Here is a 20,332-nt window from a genome sequence, read left to right as displayed (position 1 = left end):
GCCACTATATGCCTACACAGGACAGCCATTGGTAAGGCAAAACACAACAACTTTTTGATCAGCAAGAGCAGAGCAGACATTGGACTCAGTGTTGGAATATCCATTGCAGTGTGTAATGCACCCCAGTTTTATTTACACAATCCCAGCAGCCATCTTAGAAATATAACTTTGCTCTGTGCTTCTCCAGGCATGCATTTCGTAGCCTATAGTTTACAGGCTATGGATAATTTGGTTGAGACCACACTTAGCCTATAGGCGCACTTGATATAGCCCACCCAGCAGAGAATCAGAGATGAGGGGCAGCATTGGGCACAGCATTGGGCACCCAAAAGTACTCTTTACATTTTGAATGCTTAGCAGGACAGAACAATTGTCAAAGTTAAGCACTTATCAAGAGAACATCCATGGTCATCCCTAATGCTTCTGTTCTTGCCGGCTCTTACAAATGCTTAATTTGTAAATGATTGTCTGAGTGTTGGAGTGTGCCCCTGGCTAGCCGTAAATAAAAACAAGAAAATGGTGCTTTCATGTCGGATTTAGACTTCCAGTTTTCCATTTACCATGAGCACATGAAACCACCCTTCTCCCTTATCGTCCAGCATTATGCCTCGTTCAAGTGCTAGTCGGAAACATGTATAACTACAACCTATTAGCAAGTTGAGTTTCCTAGTTCCGACTAGCATGTGAACGCAGCCATTAGTCCTCTGAATAACAGTATCGTTTTATCGGGTTGTCCATGGGTATGCTTGCTTAGAAATAGTAGAAATGAGAAGCAAGAATTCAATTGAAATCTCTATTTATTCATCTCAATGGCCTTAAACAGTTTACATACTGTATATAATCAATAATAAAGCACACATTGTCCAGCATTTTCCTTTTCATTATCATTATTATTTTGACATCACTTCTTCACATGTAGAATTTTGTTTTATGAAAAAGAAAACACACACACACACATATATATATATATGTGTGTGTGTGTAATTATCAATTCCTACAATGTAAAAAAATATAATTTCAACAAAATATATGCCATTTCTTCCAGCAGAGGACAGTATTGTAAAGTGATACACTTTTTTTCTGGAAGAGAGGCAAGGAAGGAAAGGGATTCTGCCTCTGAAGTAAAGTATCAGGATGTCTAGTCTACAATCAACAATTGTTGTTAATCATCTTGAATTCGCAGTGTGTGTGAGTATGTGTGGGGGAGTAGAAGGGTGAGATGTGTCTGACCACAATTTGTGCCCTGATGTACAGTACATAGAGGAAGATTCTGTTCATGCACAGGAGAGTAAGCAATGATCCCCCAGTTAGACGTCTTTTGGCTCATTATTTATCCTCGTCGTGGTGGTAGCCACACACCACCCCCACATCCTCATCGTGTGCACAGTTGTGCTTGCCCACCTTTGCCCGTTTGCAGTCCAGTAACGTCCTCTCTGTGCCTTCACACTCCACATCATCTAGCAGGATACTGCCACTGCCGCCCCCCAACTCCGCCCGTTTAGCCACACGCAGGGCTACAGGGAATCCTAGTTGCTGGCAGACCACCGTAGCCGCTTTACTATTAAACAAGTCATCACACACTGTACCCCACTCCCCCCGTATGTAAATCTCCACCCTCCCACGGTCCGATAGCTGCTCTGCACTGATCAGCCTCACAGACCCGGCCCGGTGCTTCCGGCGCCGCTGCTTCCCAGGTTGGGAGCCCCGGTCCTTCTTGTTGAACCGGTTCCTTGTGGAACGGTCTATCTTGTCACTCTGGCCTTTCAGGAGCTTGTCCTGGACCTTTGAGAGGGTGAAGTTAGGCCTCTGGGTGGTGGGCTTTGTTGAAGCTGTACAGTACATGGGCCTTGGTGTGGTCTGGGGCCGGTTGGTCGTATCCCCTAGTGGTGGGGGTCTGACCGTGTCGTGTGGTTGTGGTCGGGTCAAGGGTCGTGCTGTTGGTGGAGAGGGCCTTCTGGCTTCAGTTGTCAACCGTGGTCGGGGCTTCGGGGTAACAGTGGGCCTGGTGTAGGACAACGACATTCTCTGCCGGGAAAGAGTGGTGGCATGACCTGGCCTGGCCGTCACTACCTGCCTCCATGAGGTGGTCAGGGCAGGTGTAGCGGTACCAGTAGGCCTCTGCTGCATTGAGGTGGGGTTGGAAGGTGTTGCTGCAGGTTTAATAGTAGCCCTCATCGTTGAAGGTTTAACTGTAACCCGCGTCGTCAGAGGTTTAATAGTTGCCCTCATCGTTGAAGGTTTCACTGTAACCCGCGTCGTCAGAGGTTTAATAGTAGCCCTCATCGTTGAAGGTTTAACTGTAGCCCGCGTCGTTGCAGGTTTAGCGGTAGCCTTCAGGGTTGCAGTTGGCGGTCTGTAGGTAGGTCTTGTCGTCGTAGAACGCATGGTGGTCGGAGGAGTACGGAGAGTGGTAGTAGCTGTTGTTCTAGCCGTAGTAGTGGGCACAGCGGTGGTCATCGGCTTCTTGTCAATGACAAACTCTGTAGAGAGGAAGTCAAGCGAGAGAAACAGCCCTTTAGAGCACTGATCGAGATGTGTTGCACTATGACTCATGATAGCCCGCAAACACAGAGCAACTCGTGTTTGTTTATGGTGTCACTTACCCTCCGTCGGGTGGAAGTGAATCAGCTTGCCCTTAATCTTGACAAGAGTGGGCTTGAAGCTGCACTTGCCTGGAGGTGCTCTCCTAGATGGTGAGAGAAATCCATTGATTCCAAAGCTGCTCATGATAACTCTCCTAATAATACAGTATTGTGTGATTTTAATCATACGTTATCATAACCACATGAAAAAAAAACTATTATATCATAGATAAGCACATTATATTCAGTAAATTGCATTTCAGGGTAAAGGATTTAGCAGATATTCCCTTTAGCGTGACACAGAGCGATTACATTTGTGATTACATAGTTAAAGTAAGATATGTACTAAACAAACACAGGGGGATTGAAGACCACATAAATAATTGGATGGACAATAGACATTAGTATATCTGGCAAAGGTATATCTGTTTTGGGAATCTTTAATTAATTCAAGATTAATTCCCAGAGCCCCCTGGCTGTTGGGACATTGGGACCCTAGTTTAATACCTGGATGGATCTACTATCTTATAGATCACCCCCGCTCTGGCAGACGCACTGGGAGCTCCCGTTGCCAGGAAGTACAGCTCCCCTAGAAACAAGAGGGGAAAAGGATCTAAGACCCAGCACAAAGATATGCAACACTTTCAAAGTGAAATGAAGACAGACCGTTTCTTTTGAACCTCTTCCCACTCTAATCAGCTTTGAAGTCAGGAATTCTGAACAAGATTGCTTTTTGAAACGTATCTGAAGTTAAAGAGCATGCACTAAGTTGTGCACCACTGGGTTTGAACTGGGTGTTTTTATTTCTTTATTGCTGTTCAAAAGCAGCAGGCGCCCATCATGAAATAACTCAGAGAAGCAATTTATCATGGTTGCCTTGGGTGAGTGAATTCACAAGCAGCATGCATCCCCTAATGGCCTTTTTATGTACGGATCAGTACGAACAAAACACAAAGAGACACAAAAACATGCAAAGCTAGTTGTCAAGGTTACCTGCCTCATCTTCAGCAAAGGAGATTATGTATTTGTAATAGCTGTTGATGAGTTTGGGGAATCGGCACGTCTGGCCTTTTCCCATACAGATCTCCTTGTACTCCCACTTCCCAGTGCTTTGGTTCTCCTTCAGTGACATTAGGCGCCTAGGCAGACAAGTAGTCACTCAGATTGTGCATGTGTCAAGTGAGTGTTAGGGCAAAAAAACTATTGTAATGCTATTGTTTTCATGCATTTGAAACATTTGGAAATGATCTTTCAATGTTAAGAACATTTGTCTATCAACTTCTTTTCGAGGCATGACAATCTATGGAACATTTTAAGCATATTAATCGGTATAACATTGGATAAATGTAGGTTATGTTGTATAAACACACACCCACTCATAAAATCCCCGAATATGTAGAGGCCATTGAGATTAGGCATCTGGCAGCCTCGGTATATGTAGCCTCCAGTGACCGACTTCCCCAGTTTGTGGGGGTAAGCGAAAATAGGTAGAATGTCATCTGAGGAGAAAAAAATTTAATACAACAATACATCTCGCTTTGGAAACATGCTGCAAGAATGTTTTCACCGCTTAAGGGATTTAATAGATATCTGAACTTAAAATGAACTGATGCTTGATAGAGAATCAGCCTGCCACTTCTACCAAGCCTGTAGGAGGAGTAGCCTACTTACCAAGAGAGGAGTTGCGACACAGCCTGTTGTCATAGCAGGAGAAGCCCTCCTTGGCTCTCCAGCCATAGTTGCCACCCTTGACGATGAGGTCCACCTCTTCAAACTTGTTCTGCCCCACGTCCCCGCAGAACAGTCGGCCACGGCCCTGCCCGGTGATGGGGTCGCCCCGGTCGATGGAGCAGCGCCACATGTTACGCACCCCGTAGGCATAGATCTCAGGCAGTGAGTCCTTCTCCCCCAGGAAAGGATTGTCCGACGGGATACTGTAGGGGTCCATGTCATCATTGTTGTCCACATCGAGACGCAGCACCTTGCCCAACAGAGTGGACCTACGCACACATGGGGTGCAGTTTATTCATATGAAAATGTGCGAGCGTTTTAGTGTGTGCTTCTGTCGTTGTTTTTCATTTGTGTTTGTGTATCCAACCTGGTCTCAGACCATTTTATAAATCTGAGACACTCTAGTATGATACAGTGGCTTGCAAAAGTATTCGCAACCCATGTCATTTTTCCAATTTTGTTGCCTTACAACCTGGAATTAAAATAGATTTTTTGAGGGGTTTGTATCATTTGATTTACACAACATTCCGCTGGTGTACAGCAATCTTTAAGTCATACCACGGATTCTCAATTGGAATGAGGTCTGGGCTTTGACTAGGCCATTGCAAGACATTTAAATGTTTCTCCTCAAACCACTCGAGTGTTGCTTTAGAAGTATGCTTAGGTTCATTGTCCCGCTGGAAGATGAACCTCCGTCCCAGTCTCAAAACTCTTGAAGACTGAAACAGGTTTCCCTCAAGATGAAAAACATACCCACAGCATGATGCTGCCACCACCATGCTTCACTGTGGGGATGATGTTCTCGGGGTGATGAGAGATGTTGGGTTTGCTCCAGACATAGCGTTTTCCTTGATGGCCAAAAAGCTACATTTTAGTCTCATCTGACCAGAATACCTTCTTCCATGTGTTTGGGGAGTCTCCCAAATGCCTTTTGGAGAACACCAATGTGTTTTTGTCTTAAAGCAATGGCTTTTGTCTGGACACTCTTTCATAAAGCCCAGCTCTGTGGAGTGTACGGCTTAAAGTGGTCCTATGGACAGACACTCCAATCTCTGCTGTGGAGCTTTGCAACTCCTTCAGGGTTATCTTGGTCTCTTTGTTGCCTCTCTGATTAATGCCCTCCTTGACTGATCCGTGAGTTCTGGTGAGCTAAAAGGTTTGTTGTGGTGCCATATTCTTTCCATTTTTTAATAATGGATTTAATGGTGCTCCGTGGGATGTTCAAAGTCTCTAATATTTTTTTATAACCCAACCCTGATCTGTACTTCTCCACAACTTTGTCCCTGACGTGTTTGGAGAGCTCATTGGTCTTCATGGTGCTGCTCGCTTGGTGGTGCTCCTTTCTTACTTGTGTTGCAGACTCTGGGGCCTTTCAGAACAGGTGTATCCATAATGAGATCATGTGACCGATCATGTGACACTTAGAGTGCACACAGGTGGACTTTATTTAACTAATTATGTGACTTGTGAACGTAATTGGTTGCACCAGGTCTTATTTATGGGCTTCATAGTAAAGGGGGTTGAATACATATGCACACATCACTTTTCCTTTTAAAATTTAGATTTTTTTTTTAAAACAATTTCAACAATTTGGACTATTTTGTGTTTGTCCATTACATGAAATCCAAATAAAAATCAATTTAATCTCCAGGTTGTAATGCAACAAAATAGGAAAAATGCCAAGGGGGTGAATACTTTTAAGGCACTGTATGTTACAATTCATATGACATGTATTAATTTGTTCATCACTCATTTCGTATGGTATGTCACAATTTACAATTTGCATTATATGTTATGAATTTGCAAAATGTACCATATGTTGTGAATTTGCTAAATGTACAATATGTTGTGAATTTGCTAAATGTACAATATGTTACGAATTTGCAAAATGTATGATATAATGAATTCTAGCTAGCTGGCTAACATTAGCTAGGCTATGGGTTAGGGTTATGTTTAGGAGTTAGGTTAAAGGGTTAGGGTCAGGGGAAGAGTTAGCTAACATGCTAAGTAGTTGCAAAGTAGAAAGAAATGTAGTCTTTGAAAAGTTGCTAATTAGCTAAAATGCTGAAGTTATCCAGGATGAGATTCAAATTCATTACGGACAAGGATTAAGGTTAGTGTTAGGGGAAGGGTTCGTTAAAAGGTTTAAGGTTAGGGTTAGTGAAAGGGTTAGCTAACATGCTAAGTAGTTGCAAAGTAGCTGAAAAGGTAGTAAGTAGTTGAAAAGTTGCTAATTAGCAAAAATGCTAAAGTTGTCCATGATGAGATTCAAACTCACAACCTTTGTTGCTAGACTTTCGCATCATACATACTGCCATACTTTCATTCTTGCTTTAAGTAACCATCTGTCTTATGTAACCATACGAAACGTAACATATCATGCTAATTTGAGTGTCTCGGATTTCTGTTTACTATGTTGCGTCTAGTCTACGAGACCAGGCTAGTGTAATGATGAGTTATAGATGCACAAAGGTCATGACCCTAAAGCATTTTTGGGGGAATGATATTTATGCCTCCGTGACTTTCTCACTCATCATTATTCACAATTCCTTCATGATTATCCGTAATCATGGTAACATCAACATTAATGTAGAAGTATCCAGAAACATGTTCTATTCTTATTTACAATAATTATTTTTGTATTATTTACCATTCATTTCTATTGACCACAACATCATCTGAAACACAACCAAAACAAACTGCAAATGCATCCAACAAGGTTGTAGAGTAGACAAGTATGATGTAGTCATTGTGTGCTAGGAAAATGGAACCTAATTTTAAACTTTTGACTATATTTAACACTATAAGTGGATGTATCCAAATACTTATGACTAAATACATAAAGTGCTTGCATTTCTAAACGATAAAACAGATATGTATGAAAATACCCTCAAATAAAAGTCGACATTCTGTACTGTCACCTCATATAAAACATTTAATCTCAAATCCAACATTCTGTAGTATAGAGCCAAATTAATCATTTTAGCTTCACTGTCCAAATAAATAGTGGAATTTCTCTCTCAATTCAATTCAAATTCAATTCAAGGGGCTTCATTAACATGGGAAACAGATGTTAACATTGCCAAAGCAAGTGAAGTAAATAATATACAAAAGGGAAATAAACAATCAAAATGAACAGAAAACATTGCACTCACAGAAGTTCCAAAATAATAAAGATATTACAAATATCATATTATATATATATACAGTGTTGTAACAATGACTTTCTCTCTCTCTCTCTGTCTCTCTCTCTCTTTCTCTCTCTCTCTCTCTCTCTCTCTCTCATATACACATACTATTATGCGGCCCACAGCGTCGCGTCTTGTGTAAATATTAGCCTTGGCAGGTTCCACAACCCTCATATCCCTGGCCTCCCATTCATTGGCTGTCAAGGAACCCTCTGCTCATCTTTCTTCTCCTGCGATGAACTGAAAGGGATGTTTCCACCCAATGGAACTCAATAGAATGCCTTTACCGTAAGTACCGCCCCCCGTGGTAAAGCTGTGATGTAAAGATCCCCTTATTTCCGCATGCATGCATTCTGCTATACACTAGAGCTACCCAACTATAAACTAGACATTACCCTCTTCTGAGAATAACACATAACAAGGTTTGATTTAGAGCACCTGCTCTTACTGTACGTCTTGCTGCTGTTGAAGATAGGAGGATGAGCTCATTGTTATGGCTGGAATCAATCATGCGTTTTCCATATTTTTTGTGATTTGTTTGATACTGTTCCATTTATTCCATTCCAGCCATTACAATGAGCCCCTTCCTCCTATAGCTCCTCTCACCAGCCTCCTCTGCACCACATTTACATATACGTTGTAATATTCTGAACAGAGCAGCAGATATTTTACCTCCACTCAGGTCTTTAAAAGGAGAGGTAAACGTCCCTTTTAAAGCTCAACTACACAAGACTTTAGTGATTATCACATGGTACGAAAAGGCCAGACATCGTCTGACAACATTCCCCATAAGTATTACTTTTGGCCTGGCACTGCAGGTCCAGACACTGGCCACTGACCAATACTCTGTGGGGGTGGCACTCCCTTAGGACCTGACTGGCAATGCTATGCCCTGTCCTTGCCCATGGTTCAAAATAAAAATGCATTCTAAGACACACTGTCCAAAGCTCAGTGATGTTTTTTTTCATAATATCACTGTGTGTACAATTCTGCCATTGTGTTATAACTATAGAGGCTTTGAGTCATTTCTGAATGGCCCTGCGACACTCTGTAGACTCTGGGCACTGCCAACCCCTGCCCTTGCCAGGAGAAAGCTAAACCTACAAGGCTAATATTTTGAACAACTGTACCGTCTCTGTCTGCATAAATGCACACATAACGTTGAGCTGAATGTTTGTCATGTCAAATGCTCGGGGGTTTAGGTCATACATGGCGATTCTCTCCCAATTTTGCCAAAGCGTTGGCACCACTGACAAGTAGCGTCATAAAATCGCACTTCCATGAATAGCTGCTGAGTGGCATTGCTGAAGGTCCTGTATAAATGTAATTGGAAAACGTTGAGCTTAAATCCATAAATGTGTCACTCCCTCAAGGCCTAGAGAAATGTCTCGTCAAAGTTTCTAGTAAAATATTCTTCTACCCTCTGGAGTCAATTAATATTCTGTAATATTAAACTTGTGACAACTCAGACATAAAGTTAATCTATGATGTGTATTAGTCAACCATAAATATAATAATTACTAGACATTTACCATGGCAACAGGATTTTCCATTCTTTTAAAAACTTCTTTGGGCTAGGCCCCTTTTTTCTCCACTTCCTGTCTGAATGATGTGTCCAAAGTAAACTGCCTGTTGCTCAGGTCCTGAAGCCAGGATATGCATATAATTGGTACCATTGGAAAGAAAACACTTCGGAGTTTGTAGAAATGTTAAAATAATGTAAGAGAATATAACACAATAGATACGAGAATCCTTTTTGTTTTTGAGAGATCATGCTCTTACAATGGAAAGTATAGGGGCATACTAAATTCTAGCTCCCATTATGCAATTCCTATTGCTTCCACAGGATGTCAGCAGTCTATGTTCAAGGTTTCAGGCTTGTAACTTCCAAAACGAATAAGAAATATCAGTTTTAGTACAGGGACACAATCCTGGAAATTCGTGTTTGGGTGAGCCATGAAGACAAGACACACCTGCTAAAATTGATTTCCTATTGAACATACTTCTTTCTGTAAGAAATATTATAGTTGGATTACATTTTAGAGTATCTGAGGAGTAAATAGAAATGTATTTTGACTTGTTGAAACAAAGTTCAGGGGTAGATTTTCGGATTCCTTTCTCTGCAGGTTGAACGAGTGGATTACTCAAATCGATGGCGCCAACTAAACTGACTTTTTGGGATATAAATAAGGATTTAATCAAAATGACACTACATGTTATAGCTGGGACCCTTTGGATGACAAATCAGAGGAAATTTTTCAAAAAGTTAGTGAATATTTCATCGCTATTTGTGAATTTATGAAACCTGTGCCTGTGGAAAAATATTTTGATATGGGGCGCCATCCTCAAACAATCGCATGGCATGCTTTCGCTGTAATAGCTACTGTATATCGGACAGTGCAGTTAGATTAACAAGAATTCAAGACTTAAACCGATATAAGACACTTGTATGTACCTAAATGTTTAAAATCCATGATTTTTATGATTACTTATTTGAATTGCGCCGTCCTCCAGTTTCACCGGAAGTTGTCCGGCTAGCGGGACGCCTAGCCCTAATTATAGAATCATGTATCACTGTAGTATCATATGAGAAGGTCACATAGTGTGAGAGTTGAGTACTACAGTTTACAAACACACTAAAATACTAACTGTGCCCTATGGTCCCCTTTACTGTAGCTTTAGAACTCTCCTGGCATAAAAAAAATATGTCACGCTATAGGTTGAATGTTTTGAACCCTTATTTTTCCCGTAATTTCTTGTCTGTAAATAAGTATACTTTAAAGAGCCAGCACATCACATTAAGCGTTTCCATCCACTTACTATCTCTAATACTCCAACACTACTGTTTAGGTGTCCTTAGTTGAATGATAACTGTACCTTCAACACTTGAAAAATGGACGTCTCTGAAGCAAACATATCATTCTGACCTTCCAAAAACATCAACATGGGGTGAAGGCTAGAAATACACTAAATTACTAAATGTCATCCACTAATTTGTTTCCCCTGAATGTGTTTGAAATGTATAGAGCACAGTGACTCACTTATTCTGGGAGTTCCCAAACTTGCCAAAGGGGTCCCCTGCTCTTCCGCCATCACCGATGAAGATATAGAGGTAGCCATCGTGCCCGAAGAGAAGTTGGCCCCCGTTGTGGTTCGAGGCAGGTTCCACCACTTCCAAAATAGTTCTACAAAGAAAACCACTCATGACTAAACATCACTAAATTAGAAATCTGATGGGATGAGTGTAGTTGCAGATCTCTATTTCAAATCTGCTGGTTCGTTCAGATTTGTTTCAAAATGTCAAATGCATTCATGTGAATGGAGCCGATGACACCACAGGTTCTGATTCAGTCCATGCCATTTGGTGATACTTCTCTTACCTCTCTGAGGAGTGGTCTAGTTGGTTCATATCATCAGCGGACAGTGTAAACTCACTAATGCGGATCCTCTCCTCCTTCTTCACAGACACAGAGTAGTAGACATAGGCCTTCCGCACCACCGTGAAGCGCGGGTGGAGGGCCATGCAGAGGAAGCCTCTCTCATCCCCCGCCCAGGGCGAGGTGAGCACTGCCTTGGTCAGGTTGAGGAAGGGCCGGTCAATACGGGAACCGTTGGCCAGGTACGCCCACACGTAGCCCAGCTGCTCGGCCACAAAGAAGCGGTGGGTCCCGTCGTCGGCATGGACCATTGCCACCGGGTTCCTCAGGCCGTTGGCCACCTCCTGCAGACACAGCTGCAGACAGCCCTCGGGGTCCGCCCGAACATCTCCCAGGTTGGCATTGAGCTTGTCGTCGGAGAGCACGTTGGGGTAGCAGTACTCCCTGTCTTTGAGTTCCAGGAAGTTACAGAACTTATTGCGGTCCTCCTCTATGCCCACCGTGGCGTTGTTATCGGTGAGCAGGCTAATGGTGTAGCGGCACTGGTGCCAGAACTCAGAGCAGTAACCTCCGCACAGGCCTGGCAGCTCCCTCATGGGCGTGTTGGCATCCTCAGCATCATACAGGTGGGCAGAGTAGGGAGAGCACTCCTGCAAGGATAAGGAAACCTTGTTTGAAAGTGGCAGAGCTTTTGGGGCTTGGACGACACACGCTTTTGAGCAAAACTTCATGATCAGTAGACCTACCTTATCGGCTGATAACTTTCATAATGAGCTACCGCTTACGCTGTAGTATATAGCCACTTGATTTGTGTAATGTCGTATATAATCTTCAAAAGTATAGTCCACAGGTTAATACTATGCCATGTCTGTTCGTGATACTGTGCAGCTATTTTCATGATGTACTCTCCCTAAGCTTGAAAACATTTGTAATTCAGCATGTCCTCTTCTCATCCCAGTACTAACCAGATCAGCTAGTAATAACTATTCTCGAAATAAATAAGGCCTGTTTAAATGCATCTTGGAACGTCCAATCCCTTATTACGTCAAAGACACAAAATTACACTCATTTTAACACTGGTAAACCGTTGGGACAATTATGCAAAACATATAAACCACCTTAAAGACTGGTACTGAAAAAGACAGTTCTGTTACAAAGACTCTGATGAATGATATATCATATGATTCTAAGGCAAAGTGGGCATAATGTGTTCTGGAGTTCTGCTGAGTATTTATTTACTTCTTTATATTTAAATCTGGGATATGCTCTCTCAAAAGGTACCCTCAAACCACTGCTCAAAAACTCAATATCAAAGCTTTTAAAATCAACAGCACTGGCCAACTCTGGGCTGAAATCTGTTGCTGACCATAAATTGTTTAGGTGGATTATGCAGTCACATGATGTCAGGCAGTGACGTCAACAAAAGGGGGCAATCTGGAGGTGGTATGTGTGTTATGCACGGCCACACTGTGTGTTTGAGTTGGGGGTACAGTAAAAACTAGTAGGTAAGAGCTGACAAATGTGGGGATATAGCCACTAAAAATAACATAAAAGCATGCATGAAATGCCTTGATTATATACAAAATGTATGATATATCCCATCATAGCACCTTGTGGTAAATGTTTTTTTTTATTATTACTTACATCATTTCTGTTAGATCTTAAAATATCTAGATTTGGCTCTTGTTGAGGGGTTCATTTTGTTTCTGCAGATCTGAAATAGTTTCCCAGCTATCTCCCAGCAGGGTGCAATCCCTTTCATGTCTTTACAAACAAACCCGGCCATGGTGAGTCCCATTTCCTTTGTACATGTTTTGGAACTATCCAGAGAAATTGTATCAAAAGAGCCCAGTGTTCAGTGAAGCTAAGCAAAGCAGGGTTAATATCATGCCATGCTTATTTGGTTCAATTTCAAACCAAGGTGAAAAAAGGGAATCTCTGAGTCTGAATCTAAGATGCTATTGAACTACGCCAAACATACAGTGGCTTACGAATTTATTCATCCCCCTTGGCATTTTTCCTATTTTGTTGCCTTACAACCTGGAATTTAAAAAAAAGAGCAAGAAATAAGACACAAAACTGAAAATTTGAGCATGCATAACTATTCACCACCCCCAAAAGTCACAACTTTGTAGAGCCACCTTTTGCCTCAACTATAGTTGCAAGTCTCTTGGGGTAGGTCTCTATAAAAGCTTGGCACATCGAGCCACTGGAATTTTTGCCATTCTTCAAGGCAAAACTGCTCCAGCTTCTTCAAGTTGGATGGGTTCCGCTGGTATACAGCAATCTTTAAGTCATACCACAGAGTCTCAATTGGAGTGAGGTCTGGGCTTTATTGCCTCTCTGATTAATGCCCTCCTTGCTTGGTTCGTGAGTTTTGGTGGGCAGCCCTCTCATGGCAGGTTTGTTGTGGTACCATATTCTTTCCATTTTTGAATAATGAATTTAATGGTGCTCTGTGGGATATTCAAAGCTTCAGATATTTTTTTATAACCCAACTCTCATTTGTACTTCTCCACAACTTTGTCCCTGACCTGTTTGGCGAGCTCCTTGGTCTTCATGGTGCCGCTTGCTTGATGGTGTTGCAGACTCTGGGGTCTTTCAGAACAGGTGTATATATACTGAGATCATGTGACACTTAGATTGCACACAGGTGGACTTTATTTAATTATGTGACTTCTGAAGGTAATTGGTTGCACCAGATCTTATTTAGGGGCTTCATAGCAAAGGTGTGATACATATGCACCACCACTTTTCTGTTTTTTAAGTAATTTTTTTAATTTCACTTCACCAATTTGGACTATTTTGTGTATGTCCATTACATAAAATAAAAATACAAATACATTTAAATTGCAGATTGTAATGCAACAATATAGGAAAAACGCCAACGGGGATGAATACTTTTTCAAGGCACTGGAGACACAAACCTCTAGGTGGCAATTACCCTTCTATGACTCTGTGTAATAAACATACCAGCGCTACCCTTAACCATATAATTTATTGTGTAATTCAGCCCAAAATCAACAGGGCCAAGTTTAAAAAAAATGTTAAATGCATATAAAAAAAATCTATGCATATAAAATAGAATGAGCAGAATTGGAGTCCACATTCAAGTCAATGATTTGACAGTTCTAGCCATTATATTTCTATGCATGTAATCCTAATCCAGATAGATAACTTTTGAAGAACTGCACCCTGGTCATTGTTCTTTGCCCTGTTTCATCTCGTTTCATCAAATGGGTGTTGACTCCTCTGGCCTCTACTGTAGGCAGCCCTGATAATGCAGAACTATAACGTTCTGTTTAAATCCTTCGGAAATACTGTAAATTAGGCCGGTGTTGGATGGGATAGGGAGTTCTGACAACAGCAATCCGTCAAACTTAAATCCACGTGCCTTTTGTTCACAGAGATGACAACCAGATGTGGCATTAGAATTTGTACAGTTTAGCATGGGGAAAAAACCTAGATTAGCACACTCACAAACACTGTGATTGTAAAGAAGGTTAACTGCACAGTGCAGGATGAGCTGGTAGGGTTAATGCTGTGTGTGTTGGTTTCCTTTCCTCCATAAGTCACCAAAAGTCAACATAAATACACTCAAAGAACACTCTAAACTCTAAAAAGGCCCTCCTTCCAAAAGAGGTGGGCGGTAATGAGAGAGTGCACATGTGCCACATCGTATAGGACAAACCTTCAGAGTTCCACGTTGCCACGATCACGGTAAATGTGAGACTTCTCAGCTTCCAACGTTGGGAAGGAGGTATAGGATAGGCTATATTGAGTTAAATGGTTGACGTCAATGTTACTAATTGTTTTGTATCCCAATAGTCAGCCTTAATCACACCACAAGTAGAAGTTGTAGTTCCTTCAACTACTTCAGCTGGATTCAACTCCTCACCTGCTTCTCCCTCCTGCGCTCCCTCCCTCCCTCCCTCCAGTGAAAATTTGATACTGTATATCCTGTTCAGTGGCCAGACAGGAAATCAATGTTTCGCTGGTGGTCAGTGGACCTCTTGACAGATCACAAGCAGCCCCCTGTATCTATGATAACTGTTCGGACAAAGGGCATCATTGAGCAGAGTTTACCCTGGCTAAGTGGCCCTAGGCATTGGGTCTCCAGCCACTGACCACACTGCCTGTATCTCAGCATGGCTGATAGGAGAGCTGAGAGCCAAGCACAACAGCTCACTTCCACCAATGGAGGCTGCTGAGGGGAGGACGGCTCATAATAATGGCTGGAACGGAGTACATGGAATGGCGTCAAACACATGGAAACCATGTATTTGATACCATTCCACTAATTCCAGCCATTCCCACAATCCCGTCCTCCCCAGCTAAGGTGCCACCGACCTCCTGTGAGGGGCTGTGATTCTCATCATTGGAGAGGAGAAACAAGTCATCCGTTTACAGTAGTGATGTTGTGCTACTGTGGTTCAGGACCCTAAATCCACCATTGTTAACAGTGCTGTCGTTTCTCATGCTCGAACAGTCAACTCAAGGTCTTACATAATACCTCCAACTATAATTTGTTCCAATCTACAGCGTGCACATTTGGAAAGGCCTGGGGTATGTTATTATCATGATGTCCACATACATTTCACTAGCGCAGGGTTGTACAAATCTGAATGAAATATAGTTTCATGAAATGCGATAGCTTAATCTGTATACATTGTTCATGTCCTGTGATGAATTTTATAACAAGTGAAAAGGTTTTAAAACCGTGCAAGAAGGTAATCCATTCTACAAATATCCTGCAATTTTGTGGACTGTTTCAGAGAAGGAGTCATTAGCTAACATCTGACTACTGACAGACTTCAATTTACCTGACAGAGGATGGTGCGTATGTATTTCGCACAGGTCACGTAACCCAAGTAGTCAAAGTAGTCCATGATCTTGTAGAAGTTCTGGGAGATCTTGTCATCTTTCTCCAGGTCACAGCAACCAAACTTGGCATACTCCTTACAGAAGACCAGAGGCTCCCGTGGCTGGAAGGGGGGCTTGTAATCCAAGCACTGGGGGTGTGTGTTCCCATGTCGGGGTGCGAGTAGGACCAGTAGGACCAACAGCCACCGGGACATCAGCTCAACTCCCTTTACACTTACCCCGCTCATAGCAATGGTAGTTCACCCTGCCACCTGTAGGGCTAAGTAATGGAGTGATGCAGAATTCCAAAAGGTCTGTGTATAGTGGTGATTCTGTCCCTTCCCCCTGGTGCCTGACTGTTGGAGAGCCTTCCTATGTTTGCTCTGGACATGTGCTCTTTTGTGGGACAAAAAAAAACGAACGGTGGTGGAGAGCAACAGGCCCTTTCATTCAGCAGTCAGCCCCGGCCAGCCACGCTGCTTCCACTCTCCACTCAGATCCTATTCCCATCCCTCCCTCTGCCCCCTCCCTCTGCTCCCTCCTCCCCTTACTCTCCCTCACTCGCTCTCTGTCTGTCCTCCACAGACACATGGCATTCTTTCCCATTGCAGCCTATCTTTATCACCCTGCTGTAGCTTCCCTCCCCCTCTACATACTCCGCCTTTTCTCTACTTCCCACACACCTCTCTCCCCTGCCTCACTGAGGGGAATAGACTTGGGGTGTGTGTGGTTGAATGACTCGGGACCTTGTGCTGAAAGAGGAGAGCAATGGTTCCTCCACACACCACAAACAAGCCTATACGAAACTGTATGTATACGATGGAGTACACATGGATAACGCTGTCTGATATAGGCTTCTGCCGTTATTCAACAGGCATTTGTGAACCACTTGGTTCCAACTGAAACTGAAAATCCACCCTAAAGTGAATTGAGGCGAGCGATAAGGGGCAAGACAGCATTTGAATTGACTTGCTACAGTTCCTAAGGGTTGTGTCCTAGACCTACAGAGTATACAAATACCACTGTTGTATGTCTTTCATTTTGACTCAGCCACCTCCCTCCCATGTACTTGGCTTCAGATGTGACACATTTGCAGAGCACACTCTGGTAACAACTTAGGAACTGTTTATATTTCCTCTTTCAATTACACATTTTGAACATGTGGATATTAAACCATATGCATCCCAAGATATAAATACAGCCCCATATAATTAGAGGACAAGCTCATTAATCAAATATTGGTTATTCAAATCGGTATCATCATTTTTAATTCCTTCTAGGATGTTTTCAGACCTTGCATTGTCGTCCGTGTTTAGTGCTTTATTGAGGTGAAATGGTTGCGAGACAGAGTAAGTGAGTTCATCTGCTTTCTGGGAATTAGTTAAATACCACAGAATGCTATTTTTAGAGAAAAAGTTATGTCTCATCCTTATTTGTTTCAAAATGATTCAAGCTCTGTCAAATTGGTTGTTAATCTTTGCTAGACAACCATTTTCAGGTCTCGCCATATATTTTCAAGCAGATTTAAGTCAAAACTGTAACTCTTCCACTCAGGAACATTCACTGTCTTCTTGGTACACAACTCCAGTGTAGATTTGGCCTTGTGTTTTAGGTTATTGTCCTGCTGAAAGGTGAATGAATCTCCCAGTGTCTGGTGGAAAGCAGACTGAACCAGGTTTTCCTCTAGGATTTTGCCTGTGCTTAGCTCCATTCTGTTTCTTTTTTATCCTGAAAAACTCCCCAGTTCTTAACAATTACAAGCTTACCCATAACATGATGCAGCCACCACTATTAATACAAATATGGAGAGTGGTACTCAGTAATGTGTTGTATTGGATTTGCCCCAAACATAACACTTTGTATTTGCTTTGCCACATTTATTTTAGCAGTATTACTTTAGTGCTTTGTTGCATACAGGATGTATGTTTTAGAATATTTTTACTCTGTACAAGCTTCCTCCGTTTCACTCTGTCAATTAGGTTAGTATTGTGCAGTGGCGGAAAAAGTAGCTAATTGCCAAACTTGAGTAAAAGTAAAGATAGATAGAAGATAGAAAATGACTCAAGTAAAAGTGAAAGTCACCCAGTAAAATACTACTTGAGTAAAAGTCTAAAAGTATTATATACTTAAGTATCAAATGTAAAAGTATAAATCATTTAAAAGTCCTCATACCAAGCAAATGTCATGCCCTGGTCGTAGTATTTTGTGCTTACCGGGGGGCTAGAAAGACCGGGCAGGCACTGTGTTATGCAGTGGTGCGCATGGTGTCCCCAGTGCAGGTGCATAGCCCGGTGCGGTATATTCCAGCTCCACATATCGGCCGGGCTAGAGTGGGCATCGAGCCAAATGCCATGAAGCCGGCTCTACGCATCTGGTCCCCAGTGCGTCTCCTTGGGCCGGCTTACATGGCACCAGCCTTGCGCTCGGTGTCTCCGGTTCGCCTACATAGCCCAGTGCAGGCTATTCCACCTCGCCGCACTGGCAGGGCGACCAAGAGTATTCAACCAGGTAAGGTTGGGCAGGCTCGGTGCTCAAGAGCTCCAGTGCGCCTGCACGGTCCGGTCTATCCAGTACCACCTCCACACCCCAGCCCTCCGGTAGCAGCTCCCCGCACCAGGCTTCCTGTGCGTGTCCTCGGCCCAGTACCACCAGTGCCAGCACCACGCATCAGGCCTACAGTGCGCCTCGCCTCTCCTGAGCTGCCGGAGTCTCCCGCCTGTCCGGCTCTGCTGCCGGAGTCTCCCGCCTGTCCAGCGCTGCTGCCGGAGTCTCCCGCCTGTCCAGCGCTGCTGCCGGAGTCTCCCGCCTGTCCGGCGCTGCTGCCGGAGTCTCCCGCCTGTCCAGCGCTGCTGCCGGAGTCTCCCGCCTGTCCAGCGCTGCTGCCGGAGTCTCCCGCCTGTCCGGCTCTGCTGCCGGAGTCTCCCGCCTGTCCAGCGCTGCTGCCGGAGTCTCCCGCCTGTCCAGCGCTGCTGCCGGAGTCTCCCGCCTGTCCGGCGCTGCTGCCGGAGTCTCCCGCCTGTCCGGCGCTGCTGCCGGAGTCTCCCGCCTGTCCGGCGCCAGAGCCCCTCTGTCCAGACCTTCTGCCCCTCTGTCCAGAGCTTCTGCCCCTCTGTCCAGAGCTTCTGCCCCTCTGTCCAGAGCTTCTGCCCCTCTGACCAGAGCTTCTGCCCCTCTGTCCAGTGGGGTCATTGATAAGGGTGGCCATGGTGAGAAAGTCATGGAGGCGGACAATAAGGCGGACTAAGCCAATTGTGAAGTGGGGTCCATGTCCCGCGCCGCCACCATGGACAGACGCCCACCCGGACCCTCCCTATTGATTTGAGGTGCGTTCGGGAGTCCGCACCTTAGGGAGGGGGTTCTGTCACGCCCTGGTCATAGTATTTTGTGTTTTTCTTCATGTATTTGGTCAGGCCAGGGTGTGACATGGGTTTTTGTATGTGGTGTGTCGATAGTGGGATTGTAGCTTAGTGGGGTGTTCTAGGTTAGTCTATGGCTGTCTGAAGTGGTTCTCAATCAGAGGCAGGTGTTTATCGTTGTCTCTGATTGGGAACCATATTTAGGCAGCCATATTCTTTGGTTGTATTGTGGGTGATTGTCCTGAGTGTCTTGATGTCCTTGTTCGATGTTAGTTGACACAAGTATAGGCTGTTTTCGGTTTTCGTTTAGTTTATTTGTTTTGTAGCATTTGTGTTTAGTCGTGTTCACGTTTATTTTCAATAAACATGGATCGCAATCGACACGCTGCAGTTTGGTCCGACTCTCCTTCACCATATGAAAACCGTGACAGCAAACCAGGCGGCATCATCTTCTTGTTTTTTTTAAATGTATGGATAGCCATGGGCATAATTTACAAACGAAGCATGTGTTTAGTGAGTTCGCTAAATAATTGGTTGTAGGGATGACTAGGGATGTTCTTTTGACAAGTGTGTGAATTAGACCATTTTATTGTCCAACTATGCATTCAAAATGTATTGAGTACTTTTGAGTGTCAGGGAAAATATATGGAGTAAAAAGTACATCTGTAACGATGTACGCAGAGAGTCAGGAAGCAAGTTCAGGGAGTGAATACATTTAATAAAAAAATGAACAAAACAGTGCACCGACATGGAACAGGAACAGAAACAATGACGACTGGGGAAGAAACCAAATGGAGTGACATGTAAAGGGCAGGTAATCAATGAGGTGATGGAGTCCAGGTGAGTGTCATTATGCGCAAATGGACGTGGCGCTGGTGACAGGTTTGCGCCATAAACGAGCAGCCTGGTGACCTAGAGGCCGGAGAGGGAGCACACCTGACATTTAGGAATGTAGTGAAGTAAAAGTTGTCCAAAATATAAATATTAAATTAGTAGTATGTAGTATTTTCAATTATTTTTACTTATGTACTTTAAACTACTGGTATTGTGGAGTAACTACAATGTTGTTGATCCATCCTCAGTTTTCTCTTATCACAAACATTAAACTCTGTAACTGTTTTAAAGTCACCATTGGCCTCATGGCGTAATCTATGAGCGGTTTCCTTCCTCTCCGGCAAATCAGTTTGAAAGAACGCCTGTATCTTTGTAGGGACTGGGTGTATTGATCCACCACC

General features: G+C 43.4%; 1 protein-coding gene across 1 annotated transcript; it reads right to left on the bottom strand.

The window, feature by feature from the left end:
• Window positions 1-671: 671 nt before the first annotated feature.
• Window positions 672-16,275, bottom strand: LOC118385493 (HHIP-like protein 1). Its single transcript, XM_035772678.2, has 9 exons — window positions 15,702-16,275; window positions 10,882-11,528; window positions 10,543-10,686; window positions 4,254-4,582; window positions 3,955-4,081; window positions 3,576-3,721; window positions 3,090-3,171; window positions 2,604-2,686; window positions 672-2,480 (listed from the first exon to the last, which is right to left on the bottom strand). Exons 1-9 carry the CDS (start codon window positions 15,987-15,989, stop codon window positions 1,327-1,329), a joined length of 3,000 nt encoding a protein of 999 aa, XP_035628571.1. The 5' UTR covers window positions 15,990-16,275; the 3' UTR covers window positions 672-1,326.
• Window positions 16,276-20,332: the final 4,057 nt, after the last annotated feature.

This window comes from Oncorhynchus keta, chromosome 1 (assembly GCF_023373465.1).
Source record: "Oncorhynchus keta strain PuntledgeMale-10-30-2019 chromosome 1, Oket_V2, whole genome shotgun sequence".
NCBI lineage: Eukaryota > Metazoa > Chordata > Actinopteri > Salmoniformes > Salmonidae > Oncorhynchus > Oncorhynchus keta.
Note: the sequence above shows the minus strand (reverse complement) of the source record. Positions and strands in the feature narration are given on the sequence as shown.